The sequence below is a fragment of the Lepidothrix coronata genome, unplaced genomic scaffold (assembly GCF_001604755.1).
Source record: "Lepidothrix coronata isolate B3197 unplaced genomic scaffold, Lepidothrix_coronata-1.0 Scaffold131, whole genome shotgun sequence".
Lineage (NCBI taxonomy): Eukaryota > Metazoa > Chordata > Aves > Passeriformes > Pipridae > Lepidothrix > Lepidothrix coronata.
This window is the reverse complement of record NW_016690311.1, coordinates 1,097,949-1,114,104: the sequence shown is the minus strand read 5'-3', so window position 1 is coordinate 1,114,104 and position 16,156 is coordinate 1,097,949. Positions and strand designations below refer to the sequence as shown.

The 16,156-nt window shown below is 45.4% G+C and overlaps 1 protein-coding gene across 1 annotated transcript in view; it reads right to left on the bottom strand.

Moving 5' to 3' along the window:
* Positions 1-8,784, bottom strand: part of SYNPR (synaptoporin) — a 103,989-nt gene extending 95,205 nt beyond the window's left edge. Inside the window, exons 1-2 of the mRNA XM_017826904.1 lie at positions 8,679-8,784; positions 8,507-8,572 (exon numbers count right to left, since the gene is read on the bottom strand). Coding sequence (XP_017682393.1) covers positions 8,507-8,572; positions 8,679-8,696 — 84 coding nt within the window. The 5' untranslated portion in view covers positions 8,697-8,784. The remainder of the gene's footprint in view (positions 1-8,506; positions 8,573-8,678) is intronic.
* Positions 8,785-16,156: the final 7,372 nt, after the last annotated feature.

The following is a 16,156-nucleotide window of genomic DNA, read 5'->3' as shown; positions in this document are numbered from 1 at the left end:
TTTGCTACTTCTATAGTATTATTTGGGACATCACAGAGGCTTTTCACCTAATATTATGAAGATCATCAAATGCAGTGTCAAACATGGAGTTCCAATACAAACACCCAACATGCATGTGACAAAGGATTTGAACTGAGGCTTATCTCTTCAAGCCAAAGATACTTTGGATTTGCATCACCTGAGAAATTCCACATGTGGGCAGAGCATTAACATCAGGAAAAGGGAAGACTAAGGACTGACACAATAAACTTCTCTTTGAAATTCAAAAGGTTACTGAAGAGGTGTTACTATAAATTACTTCCTGATGTATCAATGATCTTGCCCATGTTGGGCAACAATTCTTTTTGAAATCTTCTGGGCAGACTTTCACCCTCAATACCTCAGGTTTTTGAGTACTTCTAGTGAATATTCAGTACAGGCTGTTTGCAGCAGGCTCTGGTATTTCTCATAGAATAAAGATCAAGTTGACAGGTCGGGACTTTTGCAAGAGAGCCAAATCAGATTTATTTCTGACAGCGGGTCTGGGACTGTACACCTCTCATCTCAAAATGTATAACACTTCATTGAAATCTTCCTGCTTCAGCTTTTCTCCTGCTTCCTTAACATGGGGAAACAGGAGACTACGTTCTCAATGTACATCTTAGTGATCAGGATGCTTACTGGGCTCTTCTTATCAGAGGTATTTCCAATCCCCCAGCAAAAGCCCTCTGTGTAGAGTGTCATGGTTTCTGATCACTCTGAAAACATCCTCACTAACTTCTGCCTTGTGCTGTCCCTGACAAACGGGGGCTGGGATATCTGCACCAGGACTTATCCAGGAACAGGAGCCCACAGAGCTCCCCCCAGCGTTTATCCGAACCTCCAGGAAGCAGCACTTCCTGCTCTCCACAGTATTAGCCCAGAAGCTCCCACAGGCTTTGCCTCCAACACAGCCTTCTCCCAGATGCTAAGGCATTTTGGAAAAGGCATAGACAGAACAGCTTGCTCAGGAAACACATTCATCTACCCACCAGAACATCACAAACAAAGGATAGGTAAAACAGTAAAGGGCAATGAGCATATTACTTCAGCCTTTTCTGACCCATTTTCCTGGATCTTACATTTACCCCATTGCTTTAAGGACCAAATTTGGCATTAGTCTTGTGAGACCTTTCTACTTTGCTCTCCACACTGAGGTCCATAACATTTGCTTCATACCACAGATGGCTGCTCATCCGGAAAACCCCCTCTCCTGAGGGGCCACATCAGTCTAATCCTCTGTTGATCCTTCTCCCCTAGCAGCATTATGAAAATATTCCACCACAGCAGTACCCGAGCTGTCCGACACAAGACTCCCTGTTCCATCTCATCACAACCAACCTCAGAGCCTGACCCACAAGAGTTCTCACCTCACTGTCCATTCCAGCTTAGGTTTGAGCACTTTGCAAACGCAAGCAAACACTATATGCAAAAATCTTCTGATGCATGTGCTCATGGATGTGCACAGGCTGCTAATGAGGGAACACCTAATATTTTTTGTTTATACAAAATGTCCTTAGAGAATACTTCCTTACTTAAATGAACGTTGTACACCAAAGCCTTTCAATGCCATAAATAGTACAGTTATAATAATTGGAATCCCTACCATTTTATGAGATTTAAGCTTTTCCTTAAGAATGGGAAACACTATTAGCTTTTCTAACCAAGTGAAGTCTTCTGAATGGGAAAACACTGCTTCCAGAGACAAACTTGAGAAGTCTCTACCATGGCCAGAAGATAAAACTGCTCAAATTAAAGCAAAACCTTACAGTTTGCCTATATTCAGTATTCTTTTGCTTTTGCCAAAAAGCAAGCAAGCTGTCACCTTAGCAACTATGTCACACTTTGCAGCACATATGCCACTTTGAACAAACACCTTAAATGCAGCACCTCCACACTGTATGTTCCTTTCTATAATGTTCTTAACAGCACTCTGTAGATCCCCCCTGAGAGTCAAATCCATGAAGACCCCTCTGGCAGTTGCTGGGCTGGACAGACAGACAGACAGCTAAGTGCTGTTTTCTACACTGCACCCCAGGACCATAGTAAGGCAGAATCACTTTTATTTGGTGCCCAAGGGGAAAGCTGAGCTTGCAGAGGTGCCACCACCAGCCCTGTGTAGAGCCCAGCATTACCTGCTTTCTGCCTCTCCCCTTCCCCTGTCAGGAGAAGGTTCTCTCCCCTGGAGCAGAGTGGAGAACTTCACCAAGCGACCAGGAGGACTCCTGCCCCTTGGGATCACACAGAGTGCCATGAATCCTGGTTAAGCCAGAGACCAGAGCATCCAAATGATGGAAGGGTTTTATCAGAAGCACCTCCAAGCCTGTCCTCCCCCGACTGCAACATCTGAATCCAGAGATGTCAACATCCAGGGCTTTTACCCGGGGCTCCAATTATGCAGACGCTGATTTACAGGAGTGATGACTGAAACATTGCCCTCATAAAAATTGTCAAGGAGACTTTAACTGTGTTTGTCTAATGGCAGAACCCTCTATCTCCACACATCTTCTTGCTAGTTTGAAAGTCAGATCATTTTTGTTCCTCTTGTCATAGAAACCTGGTTTGCATATATAATCAAATTTAGCATTAATGAGTCTCTTTCCTCATCTTCTATTCCTAATGCTTCAAACAGCCACACTTGGATAATGGCAGCCATCAAAATGGCTTACCATGAGACTTTACCAGTTTCACTCAGGTATTTCCACAGCAGCAGCACATAACTCCAAAAAGTCCTTCCTCCTGGAGCCCTGTCTCTCAACCATATGTGCTAATTCTACATAACTATTCTATACCAGGTCACACTCTGGGCTGCTTGAGAATCATCAGGATTTAAATTAATTGTTAGGCAACCTTTTAAAATAAGCTCTTCCACAACCAAAACACAAGTCTAAGTGGAAAACGGTAGGCACTTTCCAGATGAAAGATGTCATTTATTTGCAATGTGGTCAGGCACTGCTGACCTTTTATCTTTCCCTGTACCAGAATTTGTACCATTTTAACAGCAACTTTGATGAGCACAGTTCTCAGTTTCCAAGAAGATATGCATGCAGATAAACATGCATGTGAACAGCAAAGCAGCCAGCTCTCTGCAGACTGTGTAAATCCATGGGATCACAAGACAGATTTCCTGCTCTTTCACTTGTGTTCTGGTTTTTCAGTCTTTAGAGCTTGCATCCTTCTTCCGCTACCTTGATCTAAAACCATATGGTTTATCAAAAGCAGAGGTTTCAGAACACAAGATTCCCAGAAGTTGCAACTTTCAGACCACAAAGTATAACACCATGTAGGCACTGTTAGTGCTTCTGCTGCCTTTACCCCAGTCCCACTGGCAAAGTGACATATGGCTTTCACATCTGCCTTCAGTGAGACTACAAAAACTTTTCAGTTCCTTCCTATCACACACGACAGAGCCTGATGTCTAATGGCAAAATCCACCTCCCAGTTCTTCCTAATAAAAATAACTGGTCCAGCAGAGTTCCCTGCCTGCAGATTACCGATGCCCTGGTGTGTGCTCAGAAGTTGCAGGTGCAAAGCCAAGGACTGGTGAAGCCTGTTGGCTCAGGTCTCTTGGACACTCACATCCCGTTGGTTCACCGTGGCAATTTTTGCCTGTACAGAGCTGCAGTGTATTTTGCATGCATTATGCTAAGCTGCCTATAAGAAATCATCCAATTAATGACAGCTTACAGAGAAGGGTTAGTTACACGGTAATTATCTTTCTAATATTAAAATACCATAGAAATGGATTTACATTTTTTGATTAAGTGGCACATGTTTTATTGACCTGACACTACATATACAAGACTTTTGAGGTAGCAACTGGGACCAGGTTTCAAGAACAGCTAAGTATCCCAAGGCAGGCATCAAAGAACTGGCAATACATTTTTAACATGTTTGTGTATCTTACACATCAAGATGGATGGTCCGAACACCAAATGCAGCAACTGATCCTGGCACTGTATAAGCAACATCAGCAGGTAGTAAGAAATATTACTTTTTTGAAGGCTTTTCTTTCAATATGAGGGTAGAGAAGATCAAACACTCAACTCTTCCACCCTGCATCCATGGAGCATTAAGCTTCAGCAAGGTTACCCTGCTCCATCACCTAAAGTCTCTGCCCACGCCAGAGTAGACAGCAGCCTTCTGGTTAAAGACAAAAACAAACATAAGCAAATGTGATGAAGACTATCAAGCAACTATAAAATATTTCAGGCCCATAATAATCTACACAGAGCAAACTATTAATCACACATGCTTTCACGCAAGCATTACCTTCTTATTTCTTTTCCATTTATTTTCGGCATCTCAGGATATTTAGGCTTTTCTAGGGCACACTTGAAAACATGCAGCTACTTATGTCCATTCATATGCATGCAAATATAATCCAACAAAAGCACGCCATGGCCAGATGAGCAATCAGCACTACAACAAAAGACAAGACTTATCATCAGTCTTTCAAGATTCAGATTCCCTTTGCCTCCCAAATACGCATCTGTTTGCAAGGCAAGGGGTGCTAACCCTTTCAGAATCTATACAATCAAAGCAAGCTTGACTCTTGCCAGGCAGGCAGCAGCCTGGCCTTTTTCCTGTCTCACCAGTCAAATGATCACAGTGTGAAGGCAACGAAGCAAAGCAAGGTTAGCTCAGTCCATGTACACTACACACAGATTTTTCAAACCACCTTTGTGCAATTTCCACCAGAGATTTGCTGTCCAAAGGCCCTGCAATGCTTTGGAACTCTGTGGCACATCCCATGAAGATACTCATGAGCAGTGATGAACTCCACTCATGCAATGTCTGGAATGTATTTTTGTCTGCACAAGAATTAAAACAATTCCTCAGACACATTGGGGTTCACCGATCACCCTAATGTCCACTTCCAAGTTGTCCTATCAAGAAAACCCACAGTGTCCATGAGATCTGTCCTGCAACATAAATGATTCACATGTGCCCAAATAAAAACAGCATCGGCTTAGACAGTTACTGTATGGCCTTTGTGCCAAAAACATCCCTCTGTTCTGCCCATACCAGACCAGACAGGGCTGCAAGCTGGTGGAGCAGGGAGCTCATTGCAAGGTATTTTAAAACACCAACCTGTAGATAATCATCAAGGCAATCACAGCACCTCCTGACTGGCAAAATGGTGGAGTTTCTACATCCTTGCTATTTATGACGGAATACAGGGAAAGGCATTAAGGACAGCGCTGCAGCTCCTGTTACTTCACACGGAAACAGGACAAATATCAGGTTGCTTTGGGTTTGCAGGAAGAAAGTTGTTTGTGGCAATTCACAGAGGTAATTAAAAACCGCAGCCCAGGGATACAAAGTTTCCATTTTTACAAAAATATATTTGTCGGTAACAACCTGATTACACGAGGTAGTTCCTATACCCACCACACTGCAAGGGCAGAGCCCTGCTTTTCACTTAATTTCCTTTTCTAGGGCTCCAGAGAGGCAGCAACTGCAAAACAAACAGACCAAAAGTGACAAACTTGCTTTGTCTTGCTCACTTTTTGTGGACCCCAGTAAAAACAGTCTAAACACATCCAGAGAGTTGCAGGACTGAAATTAATCCAGGGAGACAAATGAACATATTTCTTCTCTTTCATCCTTCCTTATTCATTATTGTCAGGTGCATGGATAAGAGAATCATTTCTCAAGTGAAGTTGTAAGAGTGTTTGTGACATTGCTACTAGTTGTAGTGCCACAGTAGATTATCATGAGAAATAAGCTTCAGAAGAACACTCTTCTCATGCAAAGATCTGTGGAGTAACAGCCAAGGGAATAAAAAGAAGCAAGAACAAATACAGCTTTTAAACAGCTCTTCCCTGCCCCCAGCACATGCCATGAAGCCAGAGTTGACTCAAAGCTGGAAACACCCAGGGCTCACCCAGTACAGCTGTGTGTAGTTTTCCAAGCTCAGATTTGTGATCCACAAACTTTATTGCCAAGGAAGAGTTCAAAAAATGCAACTTCTGCTTACTTGCTGCAAGTCACTCCTTGGACTTTTTTCTTTCTCTTAACCTTTCCTGGGCTTGAGCCAATGTTGCCTCTTAATGGCTTCTAAATGCAATTTCTTGGCTGAAAATAAGATTACAGAGTACATGGGAAATGCAAATAAAAACATATTACAGTGCTGTGAATATTCAAGAATCATTCTTATCTCAGCAGCTTCTCTCTGGGTGTTAGGTGACAGTCAAAGCAGGAGATTGAAGAAGGTCAGATAAGGTCCCTGCTGCTCAAGATAGAGGTCCATGATGCCTGAGCCAGACTTCAGGCAAACTGGCATCCGCACACAGATTAATTCTTCAGCAGTTACAGTTTCACACCTGAGAAACCTACAGCCACCTCAGTTGCCTCCAGACCTGCAAATGTTTGCACTCACAAATACACAAGTTTCAACAGCATCACTGTACAAGAGGTTTATGAATAAAGACATGCTCACCCCAGAACCACTGTGAGCCAACCCAAAGGAGAGCACAAATTCAAGGCTGGACTGCCTGGACCAGCTGAGGACATTTTCAGCCTGCACCACCTCCACCCTACCAGCCTTTCTGAGGAGCCCCCACAGCTCTGCCATCTGTGCTGCAACACCACAGAGCCTCCCCCCAAGCACGAGAGCCACCCAACACCCAGAACTGCTGCGTCACCAGCTGGGCTATGAACTTTATTTCTCTGCAGATGCAATCTAGGACTCAAGTGGGAGGTGTTAAAGGGTGTAATTTGACTGTTCTGACCAAGTGCAACGAGGTCTGCAAGGCTGCCGGGGGACATGGAAGTGGACACAGAATTGGCTGGAGCATTTGGTCTTCTTTTAAAGTTTAAAATTATGATTAGGCTGATAAAAGGAGTTTGAGGGAGAGATGGACAGTTAGTCAAGACCAGAGATGGTAGGGAGAGGTGGAATAGCAATTGGGAGGCATGGTAAGAAGAGAAAGAAGATGGGAGCAACAAGATTAATTGAACAGAGATGGAATTTGCGTAATCCAAAAAACCTTTCAAGTATATTAAAAAAAATAAATCTGAAATATCATACACTAAAATATGCTTAATTCTACACACACATACATGTCAAAAGGAGAAAAAGTAATTTCCCAGATCATCTCAAATGTTAACACACTCTGCACCCTTGTCCCACATTCCCATATTGCCAAGGACAGGCACACCTTGGCCGTGTCAGAAGAGCTCTCTTTACATACCGTGTGTGCACGTACATGTACACAGACAAGCCATGTGCACTTAAACCAGCCAGAAGAGTTCTACACGTGGCTTCCAAACATGACAAAGGCAGCTTTTGTATTTGGCTGCTGGAAGAAGTTACAGACCCAGGAAACTGCCAAGAGTTCCCACTCACTGTCCCGAGGACGTCAATGCACCAACCGTGGCCAACAGCTTCCTTGAGGGCACAGCCCATGCCCACCAGAACAGAGCCCTTCCTGGAAGAGCTTGCTTCCCAACTTCCACCAGACATTGCCTCATCAGGCAGAGAGCCAAAAGACCATACTCCCAGTGACTATTTGCCATAGGAATAGCTTTGCTCCCCATTCTTCTGCCCCACGGCGAGCGCTGCAGAGTGGCTGAAGCACCCTCAGATCAGTGGCTGGGGCTCAGCCCCCGGATGTCCTGACTTCTCCTCGAAGCAGGAGCAGCAGCACCATGTGGGTTTGTGGAGCTCTGGGCTAGGAATGAAAGGGACCTCGTCCATCCATCCAGCACTACATGCAGGTGACCCCATTGTGGGGCCACCTCATCCCAGGCCCATGGCTCCACCACATCCCCATCACCCAGCTCCATGGGACCAGGTGCTTTGAGGAGCCCAGAGGGAAAGAGAAGCTGCTGCTGGTGAGCAGGCACAGGGTCCAGGGCGAGCAGCTGCCCCCAGCACGCCAAAACCCCCCCGGCAGGCACCCCGCGGCCGGGCTGCGCGCTGCGGGTGCGAACATGTGGATAAACGCACCCGCACGGGGACGCGCCCCCCAAAATACGCGGCTTACATAATTCCCCAGCCAGTCGGCGTTAGGGGAATGTGATTAATCCTCCATGACATGTTCTGAACTTTCCGTTCAGAGAGGCTCTCTGCTCCCGCAGACCTACTGGCGATGGATGTCATTTGACCTGCAGACTTCACTACGAATGAGCATCAGAGCAACACACAGTGACATTGCTCCGCACACCAATTATCTGCCTCCTTCCCCGCTCGGCCCAGAGACAAGTTTGCTAAATGCATAATGAGGATTTTATTTTCCTCGCTTTTCTTTTTTTTTTAATTCGTTTACAGCCAGCACAAGGATGAGGGGGGGCGCACCCACAAACCCAGCCCCCAGCCCGCCCCGCCGGCCACAAGCGCTGTAGGACGCGAGTCTCCAGCCCCGTGTCCCTGTTCCCAGCCCCCGCGTCCCTGTCGCCAGCCCGGCCCAGCTCCCACCTGTTCCGCGGGGCGCGCACTTTGGGGACAGCCCCCCCGACACCCCCCACGCCTCGGACTCACCCATTCGAGCACCCGGAGGAAGGCCAGCGGCTCCTTCACCACGCGGAAAGTGCCCGCGGAGGCGAGCTGCGGGCAGAGAGAGAGAGAGAGACAGAGAGAGAGAGAGAGAAGGGTCAGCACCGCGCCCGCTCCGCGCTCCCACACCCCGCACCGCCCGCGGGGCTCCGCGTACCTGGTCCACCGCCTCCATGGCGCCGCAGCCCCGCGGAGCGGAGCCGAGCGGCGCGGAGCCGAGCGGAGCGGAGCCTCCCGCCCGCCAGCCGGGATGCGCGGCGCTGCCCCCGCGCAGGCCGGGCGGAGCAGCCGGGCGGGGCCCGCGCCCCCCGCACCGCCCCGCGGAGCCGCCCCGGCCCCCGCCCGCTGCCCCCGCGGAGCCGCCCCGGCCCCCGGCAGCCGCTCCGACACTTTTTGGATCGGCGTTAATTTTTTTTTTTTGTTCCTTTTAATTATTATCGTTTTTTTAAAATCAGTATTATTTTTTAATTTAGTATTGCTTTTTAATTAATATTATTTTAATATATATATATTTTTTAGAATTATTATTTCGGGGCGGGAAGGAGAAGGAAGACGTCGGGGAAAATAATAAATAAATAAATTTAAAAAAAAAAAAAAGAAAGAGGAAAACAAACTGCCTCCTCACCGCCCGCACAGAAACTATTCATATTTTAAGGGATGGCACCCACCGCCCCCTGTCCTTCCGTCCCCTCTCGCCCTCCCGGGACGAACTCGCCCGCCGCCCCCGCGGCCACAGGGCTGCAGCTCTGCGCTCCCAGCCCTCGCTCCCTCCTGCTTTTCGAGCATTTCCTTGACAGCAGAACAGCGTTTTCTCTCTTGCTGTTGTCCTGGCCTCGTTTCCCAGCAGAGCCTTAATAATTCTAGTACATCCTGGGTGGCACAGCCTGGCAGGAGCAGAGGTTCCCTGTGTACATCCACACTCACTGACAGCGTTTCCAGGTCCTTGTGACATTAAAACACTACAGTGAGGATTTTGTGATGGAGCGAGTCCCTGCCCCAGCAAAGGCTCAGGGTACAAATCCATCACCCCATTTAACAGTAAAACACCAAATAGATTTAGGCCCCGACTCTGCAAACATTTGCATATTCAACTTAACTGCCACCCTGATAACCAGTTGTGCCACCAGAAGGACACCGGTGCTCAAATAGGATTTGGGCTGTAAGTAGGTCAGAGATCTGCCTAAAAAATACCTGAAGCTTTTACGCCCTGTAAGGAATCAGCCATCTGCAAAAGTTTAATAAGTCAATTAGTTTTGCTGAAACTGAATCGCTATCTAAAAAAACCCAAACAAATAAACAAACCAAAACCAAAACAAAACAACAAGATAAATGTGTTCTTGGAGTAAACAAGGTGCATCGGGGTGAAGATAAATTTGTGAAGTTTTCACTGGAATTTGAGGCAAACAATTTTGTGTCAAAGTCATATATCTGAAACAAAACCACTTGAAGTCTGTGATAGCGGTGGCACTGGGTTCAGATTTTTCTTTAGCTTAAATAATTTCTTTTACCATACCGAACCTATCTTTGAGGCCAGAATTACCATTACATTTATTTTTTTTCTATTTAAAACTGTTGTTTTTTATGCCCTGATTTCTTTCTGCCCTAGGAGAAGAAAGCAGGAAAGAAAAAATGGATAATTTTTCCTTACAAAACGTTACCAAGTGTACTTTTATTTATTTATTTAAATAACAACCTCTAGGAAATACAAAATACTTCTCAGCAATTCCAGTAACTGCCTGCTGATGGCTCAGTGCCGTGGGAGGCAGTCCCCTCACAGAAGCATGAGGGCAGAGCACCCCTAAGCCTCCAAGAGTCACAAGCAGGCAGGAACACACAATTATCCCTCTGACTTTCATCCAGGACTTCTCCCACTGGTGCAGAGATGCAGGGCCACACTGCAAGCCACCTGCCTTCAGCTGTGACACCTGAAGAAGAAATTATCCTGAGCTGGAAGGGACCCACAAGTATCATTGCCTCCAAATTAGTCCAGTCCCCAAGAGCAGCAGGGTAACCATATTCATTCCTGCAGAGATTTCCAGCTCTGGTATCTGGTATTCCCACCAACAAAACCCTCGGCTGTGGGAAGTTTCATCACTTGCTGTTTACTGTGACTCTCATGTGCTGTTTCCTTTAATAGGCTTCTTTCATGGAGAGACTTACAGCTGTGGATGTATTGAAGCAGTTCAAAAACCTCCTGAGAGATTCAAAAAAATGCTGAAACATTTAGTAAAGGCATAACTGAGCAGTAGACTAGGGAAGATGTGGAGAATCTTTTTTTCCTTAATTTTATTAGTAGTGTATTCTGAAAAAAGACATATGCCCCATCTCCATTGACTGCCATGGAGAACTGGAAGTCTAATTCACTAACCCTTTATTAATTACCTCCAATTGTAAGTCTGAGATATTAGTAGCACTTAAACTTCAGTTTTCAACAATTGTCAAAGACAGAAAAACAAAAGCAAATATTGCTAAAACCTTCACCACTGCCAGGTCAGGCCTTCTTGCAAACTGGGATGGTTTCCCCATTGTTCTCTAGCTCAGCACACTTGTGGTTTCAGCAGATATAGGTGCTGGGTTTTTTCCATTCCCTTTCCACCATCCCACTGTATTTCACTTTGGTGCTCTTAAGTGCTCGGCCATCCCTCCTGTGGAGGGCTCAGCTCCTCCTGTGGCTGGAAATCCTTGCAGAACCATGGCAGCAACCTGACTTTATAGTCAGTGTTCAGTGTCTCTTCTCACCATTATTAACTATTCCAGATGGCTATTAGCATTTGTTCTTTGATATGGCAGCGTGTCTCTGGCTTTCCCAGCTGCTCTCTGTAGACACCATCCCAGTCAGCTCAGAAGTAAGAGCATCTCCCTCCCAGTTCTTGAGCCTCTTAGTACAAACCTTGCTCTGAAAATGATGTTAAAACTCCACACATTTTTGATCCCACGTAATAAAACACACTCTGAAATGTATGTTCAGATTAGCAGAGATGATACATTTGCAATTACTGGCAATACAGCAAGAAGCTGTACCCCAGCAATGCTACATTATATTCACTCTTCTCACACCTGGATGACTGGGCTTGATACACATAAGCCACAAAAAGCCATAGAGGTGCAGTTGCAAGTATCTGTGATAAATAAAAAATAGCCTAGAGAGACCCAAAGTGTTTCATAGGGACAGAACCTCACAATGAGTGTACTTCCTAAAGGCAGGAAGTACACTCTTTCCTTTCCTTGGAAAGGGTCCAGTAGTGCTGTAGAGGAAACAGCAATGCCAGTCCTGCATCACTGCTGGGGGCCAAAGTCCCCCCACAGGACACTAGTGGAGCTTTAGTGGAAGTTCTAATTCCGGGATTAGCATTTTGTCCAACTACATGCAATTATTTCTTTCCTGTTTCTAGGAAGCACATGCCCTGATTTTTCACTTGGGTAGAGGGAGGGAAATTTCCCTGGTTAATGGCAAGTGTAAGAGCTGCATCTGTTAGATGTTGTGCACCAGCAGAAAAAGCCTCAATATGTGCCGACCTCTCAATTTTACCTTGGAAAGGTTTTCTCTCAGGGCTATACCAAAAGACATATTCAGCTTCTCCTGGTCTGCCTAAACTCATGGTAAATAATTTCCTAGTGTCCTCCAAGCACCAGGCCAAGTGAATTCAGGCTTTTGCTTCACACCCATGGACTGCAGACACATTGGATCAATGCAAGCATGGCTGTGCCAGTACCTCTCCAGAGCACACGGCTCTGGGTCAGATTGTGCCTGTGGGAATGGAAAAAACAGCCACTGCAAGACAGGGACACTAACTTCAGGGATGGTAGAGATGCTGCCCCTGTCCAGGGCTGCATCAGGCAGAGCTGTGCCAACCTTGAGGGGCTCTAAAGGACAGTGGGGATTTGTTTTTCCTTGGACATCTTTGATTTAAATCTTACTTCCGTCTGCTAACGGGGAAATGGTAAGGGTTGTCCTCCTGTTCTGCTAGGTTGGATATTAAGTGTGAGGCAGGTGTATCTACATACAGGTGTGTGCACACTCACCTACAAAGGGTAAATAGTTCAAAATGCATCTCCCCTTGCATGTGGCAAAGCATGAAGCCTATGACCCGTAGGTCATCCAGGCTGCAGCAGCAAGGACCAGATGGTGGGGTCACCCAGTTTGAAGCGAGTTTGAGGCAACTGGTGATAGCACCAGTGCAATTTTTTTGTGAGCAGTTGGGTGTGGAAATGAGGTCTCGCACACACGCTAGGAGGACCATATGGCACTTAGCACACCAGATTTCCCAGCTCCAGCCAGGCCTCAGTCTCACACTCTACCTGTCACTCTTCTCAAGATCCACACTGTTGAGGGTCAATTCATCCTCTCGGGGTCACCATCAAACTTGCTTGCAATACATTATCCCCAGAAAGGGAGAGCTTGGTGCCATCTCTTGGATCTTTCTGTTGTTTTTAAACCTCCCAGTCATTTTGATTAGGTTACAACATTTTCCCCTGGGGCTGTATTCTGCACCAGGGAGCTTTTTACCTTTTCCCTGGCACAGGAGAGTTCACACCACCATCTCAAAGCCAATTGCCAGTTATTTCATCACTTGACTTCATTTGTTTGGTGTATTCACTCTAAAATTTAATAACAGAAGAACAACAAAATAGGAGGCCTTGGGATAGCCAAGAATTGCTTTCCATGTGACCAGGAATCACATATGTCAAACCATGGGAGAGACCAGTCTCTGTCCCTTAGGTCCCAGCCAGCTTCTCTACCACATTTTCCAACATCCATGAGATTCCCCCCTCATTCCATTTTCAAATTCTAGGTCTGCACCTTTACCTATAAATAACCCTTCATAAGCCTAATTTCCAAAGGAACTTCATTTCTCAGTTTTCCCTGGGTGAAGATGATAGGGCCAAGCATGGACATCAATACCCACCCACGGTATGTTAAGGTCAATAACTGAAATGCCACAGTACTGCAGAATATTCCATCCTTGGAAGCTGAATAAAGTCTGCATACAAGCATGTGCTTGTTTCAGAGCAAAATAGCTTGGAAAAAAATGCACATCTCAATGTGTTGCCAGATAAACAACAAAAAGTCTTCAGGATTCAAATCAGCAGAGCAATGAGGCCATTGCTCATTATTAAGCTAAAGGTACAAAAGTATTTTTGAAAGGAGCTTTGTTGAATCAGCATTTGTTTTGCTAGCAACATGCACAATTTCTTTAAGCAGAGTTATTTTCAGAGTATGGTATGAAAATAATTATGGAGCACTTTCTAAAGGTTCAGTGATTAAGGCAAGAGCAGCCAGCTGTTTGGCTGTACAGCTGATGCTGACCGAAAGTATCATGTCTACAAGTCAAACTGTCTTAATAAGATTTCTAGATCTCACACAAGACTAGCAATTATTTCTCTTCTGATCTCTAAGAATAGCTGCAGAAAGTCTCTGGTGTTTCTCTTTGGATTTCAGTTATGTGCCTGTGAAATGAAATTAAAAATCATATTATCTAAAGTCAAGTTTCTTCTAGTCCAAAAGGTTTGCCTGACTTGGCTGCAACCTTAGTTCCATGTACAAAAAGCGATCCTTTTATTTGATTTTAAAAATTAATCAGTCATTTTCCTTTTCCTTCCTAATCCTTCTCTGCCATCCAGTCTTGTCATTTTTGATCCTAGCTTCCAGAGCGCATTGTCTGGCTTTAATCAAAAGCATTCTGTAATTAGGTTCCAGCTAATTTAGCTTAGACTATTTAAAAGGAAAAAAAATAACCTCACTTCCTGGTAAAATCCAGCTAAGTTTCAAAGGAGCTGAACAGGGATAGCTTCATTTCATAAACACATTGCCAGTAACAAAATCCTTCCCTTAAAATCATGGGCATATAATTTGTCCTGGGCATTTTGAGGGTGATTTTGTACACAAGAACACAAAGAGCACAAATGAGCGTGAGAAGCACCGCTGCAGTCATATTCTGTCTCTCTCCAAAAACTTGGGTCTGGAGCTCTAGAAGGGACACTGTCAGGGCTGGGATCCTTCAAATCCGACCTACTTTTCCATTTCATCCTTTACCAAAGTAAATGTTTAAATGCTAGATTTTTTTTTTTTTTTCCTTAAAGGAAGAGGGAAAAATGTCAGTGCACTGGCTCCAAGGAACAGCTGCAGAAGCCTGAGCTGCTCTGGGATAACCACAGAGAAAGGGGCTTGTACCACACTCTGCATGGAGATGATGCCATCAGGTGTCCCAGCCCCATGAGGGACACGTCCACACATCCACACTGTGCCCTGGCCCAATGCCCGTTTAGGGCACCAGAGCAACAGCCAAACCCTAAACCTGCCTTGCTGCTGTTTTGCAAGAGAAAAATCTTTTTTCAGGGTAAGGAATTAGAGGGTCAGGGCTAGCCAGTGGTGGAGAGGACCTACCTTGCCAGCTCCAGGATTGAATGAGAAATACCACAAACCCAAACTTCGCTCCTCAATGCTGGTATAAAGCACATGCACACTACTTACATGCTTAGGAAGGGATGAGGCAGGCATACTGCATGCACATCTGTGTATCCCAAAAGGTATCTCCCCTGTTCTTTCCTTACCAGGGGAGCATTTACTTGCCTCTCTCAGTCTGGATTAAAGCTTTGACAGCACAGTAGGTGCAAATCTCTCAAAACACAGAGTGGAAAAAACAAATTCACCAAAATCCCCAAATTCACATCAGCACAGCCCTGCAAGTTGGAAGGTGTAAGATAGCTAATAAAAATGGAAAGGATAGGAAACATCCCAAACTTCCTGACCCTCCAAGGGTAACCCATCTAACTCCATGTGCACCCACAGCCTGGAGCTGTAGGAGCTGGTGCCCCATCCCTTCGGAGAGCAACAGCAGCTCCTTCTCCTTAAAACTGCTACTTGCTGGTTTCAGCTCTCACACAAACCATGTGAGAAAAATTCAGTCTCTTCTCCAGCCAGAGAAAATTCAAGCTCACGTCATCCTTTCCAGAGGATGCCCCAAGCACAGGGCTGCAGATGAGGCCAGGCTGAGAGGCAAAGCATCATCTGGTGTGCAGCCCAGGCAAGGTCACAGCAGCAAGGGGGGATGTTCCAAATCAGATCAAAATACTCAGCAGGTTTCACTGGTGGAAGCCTGGGCATGCAAGGCATTAAAGACAGTGACCCACTTGGATGTTCATGTAAAAGACATCTAATTAGTATTTGATGGGTGGATAGAGAAAAGTTCTAAGCACAGCACCAGTTCCTGTCATCTGCAACAAGATTTCAGAAAACTTTTAGGAAATGAGCAGTTCTCTACATCCTGCTTTTGGGCATCAGAAACATAAAATGAACTAGACAAGTGTAAATTATGGGAAAGCAAGAATCTACAGCTCTCAAAATGACTGCCTATAACATCCCTGAACATCAGCCCCCACTCTTGCTCTCCTTGAAGGCAATTCACACATTATCTTTGCTTTCCTCACGCTGTCTACAGTTTTCCCAATTGCTTTCTCAGGCTTTGGGGTTGAGCAAGAAACAGTGCTGTAAACCTTCAGGTTTTAATAAGGTATTTTCTGGATCTAATTGGAAATTTTGCTAACAGTATGAATAGTTTGCCAGCATGTGCTAAAGTCAGATTATTAGTAGCACCTCAAAACAGGAGATTTACTAATGTCATAAAGTGAACTTTT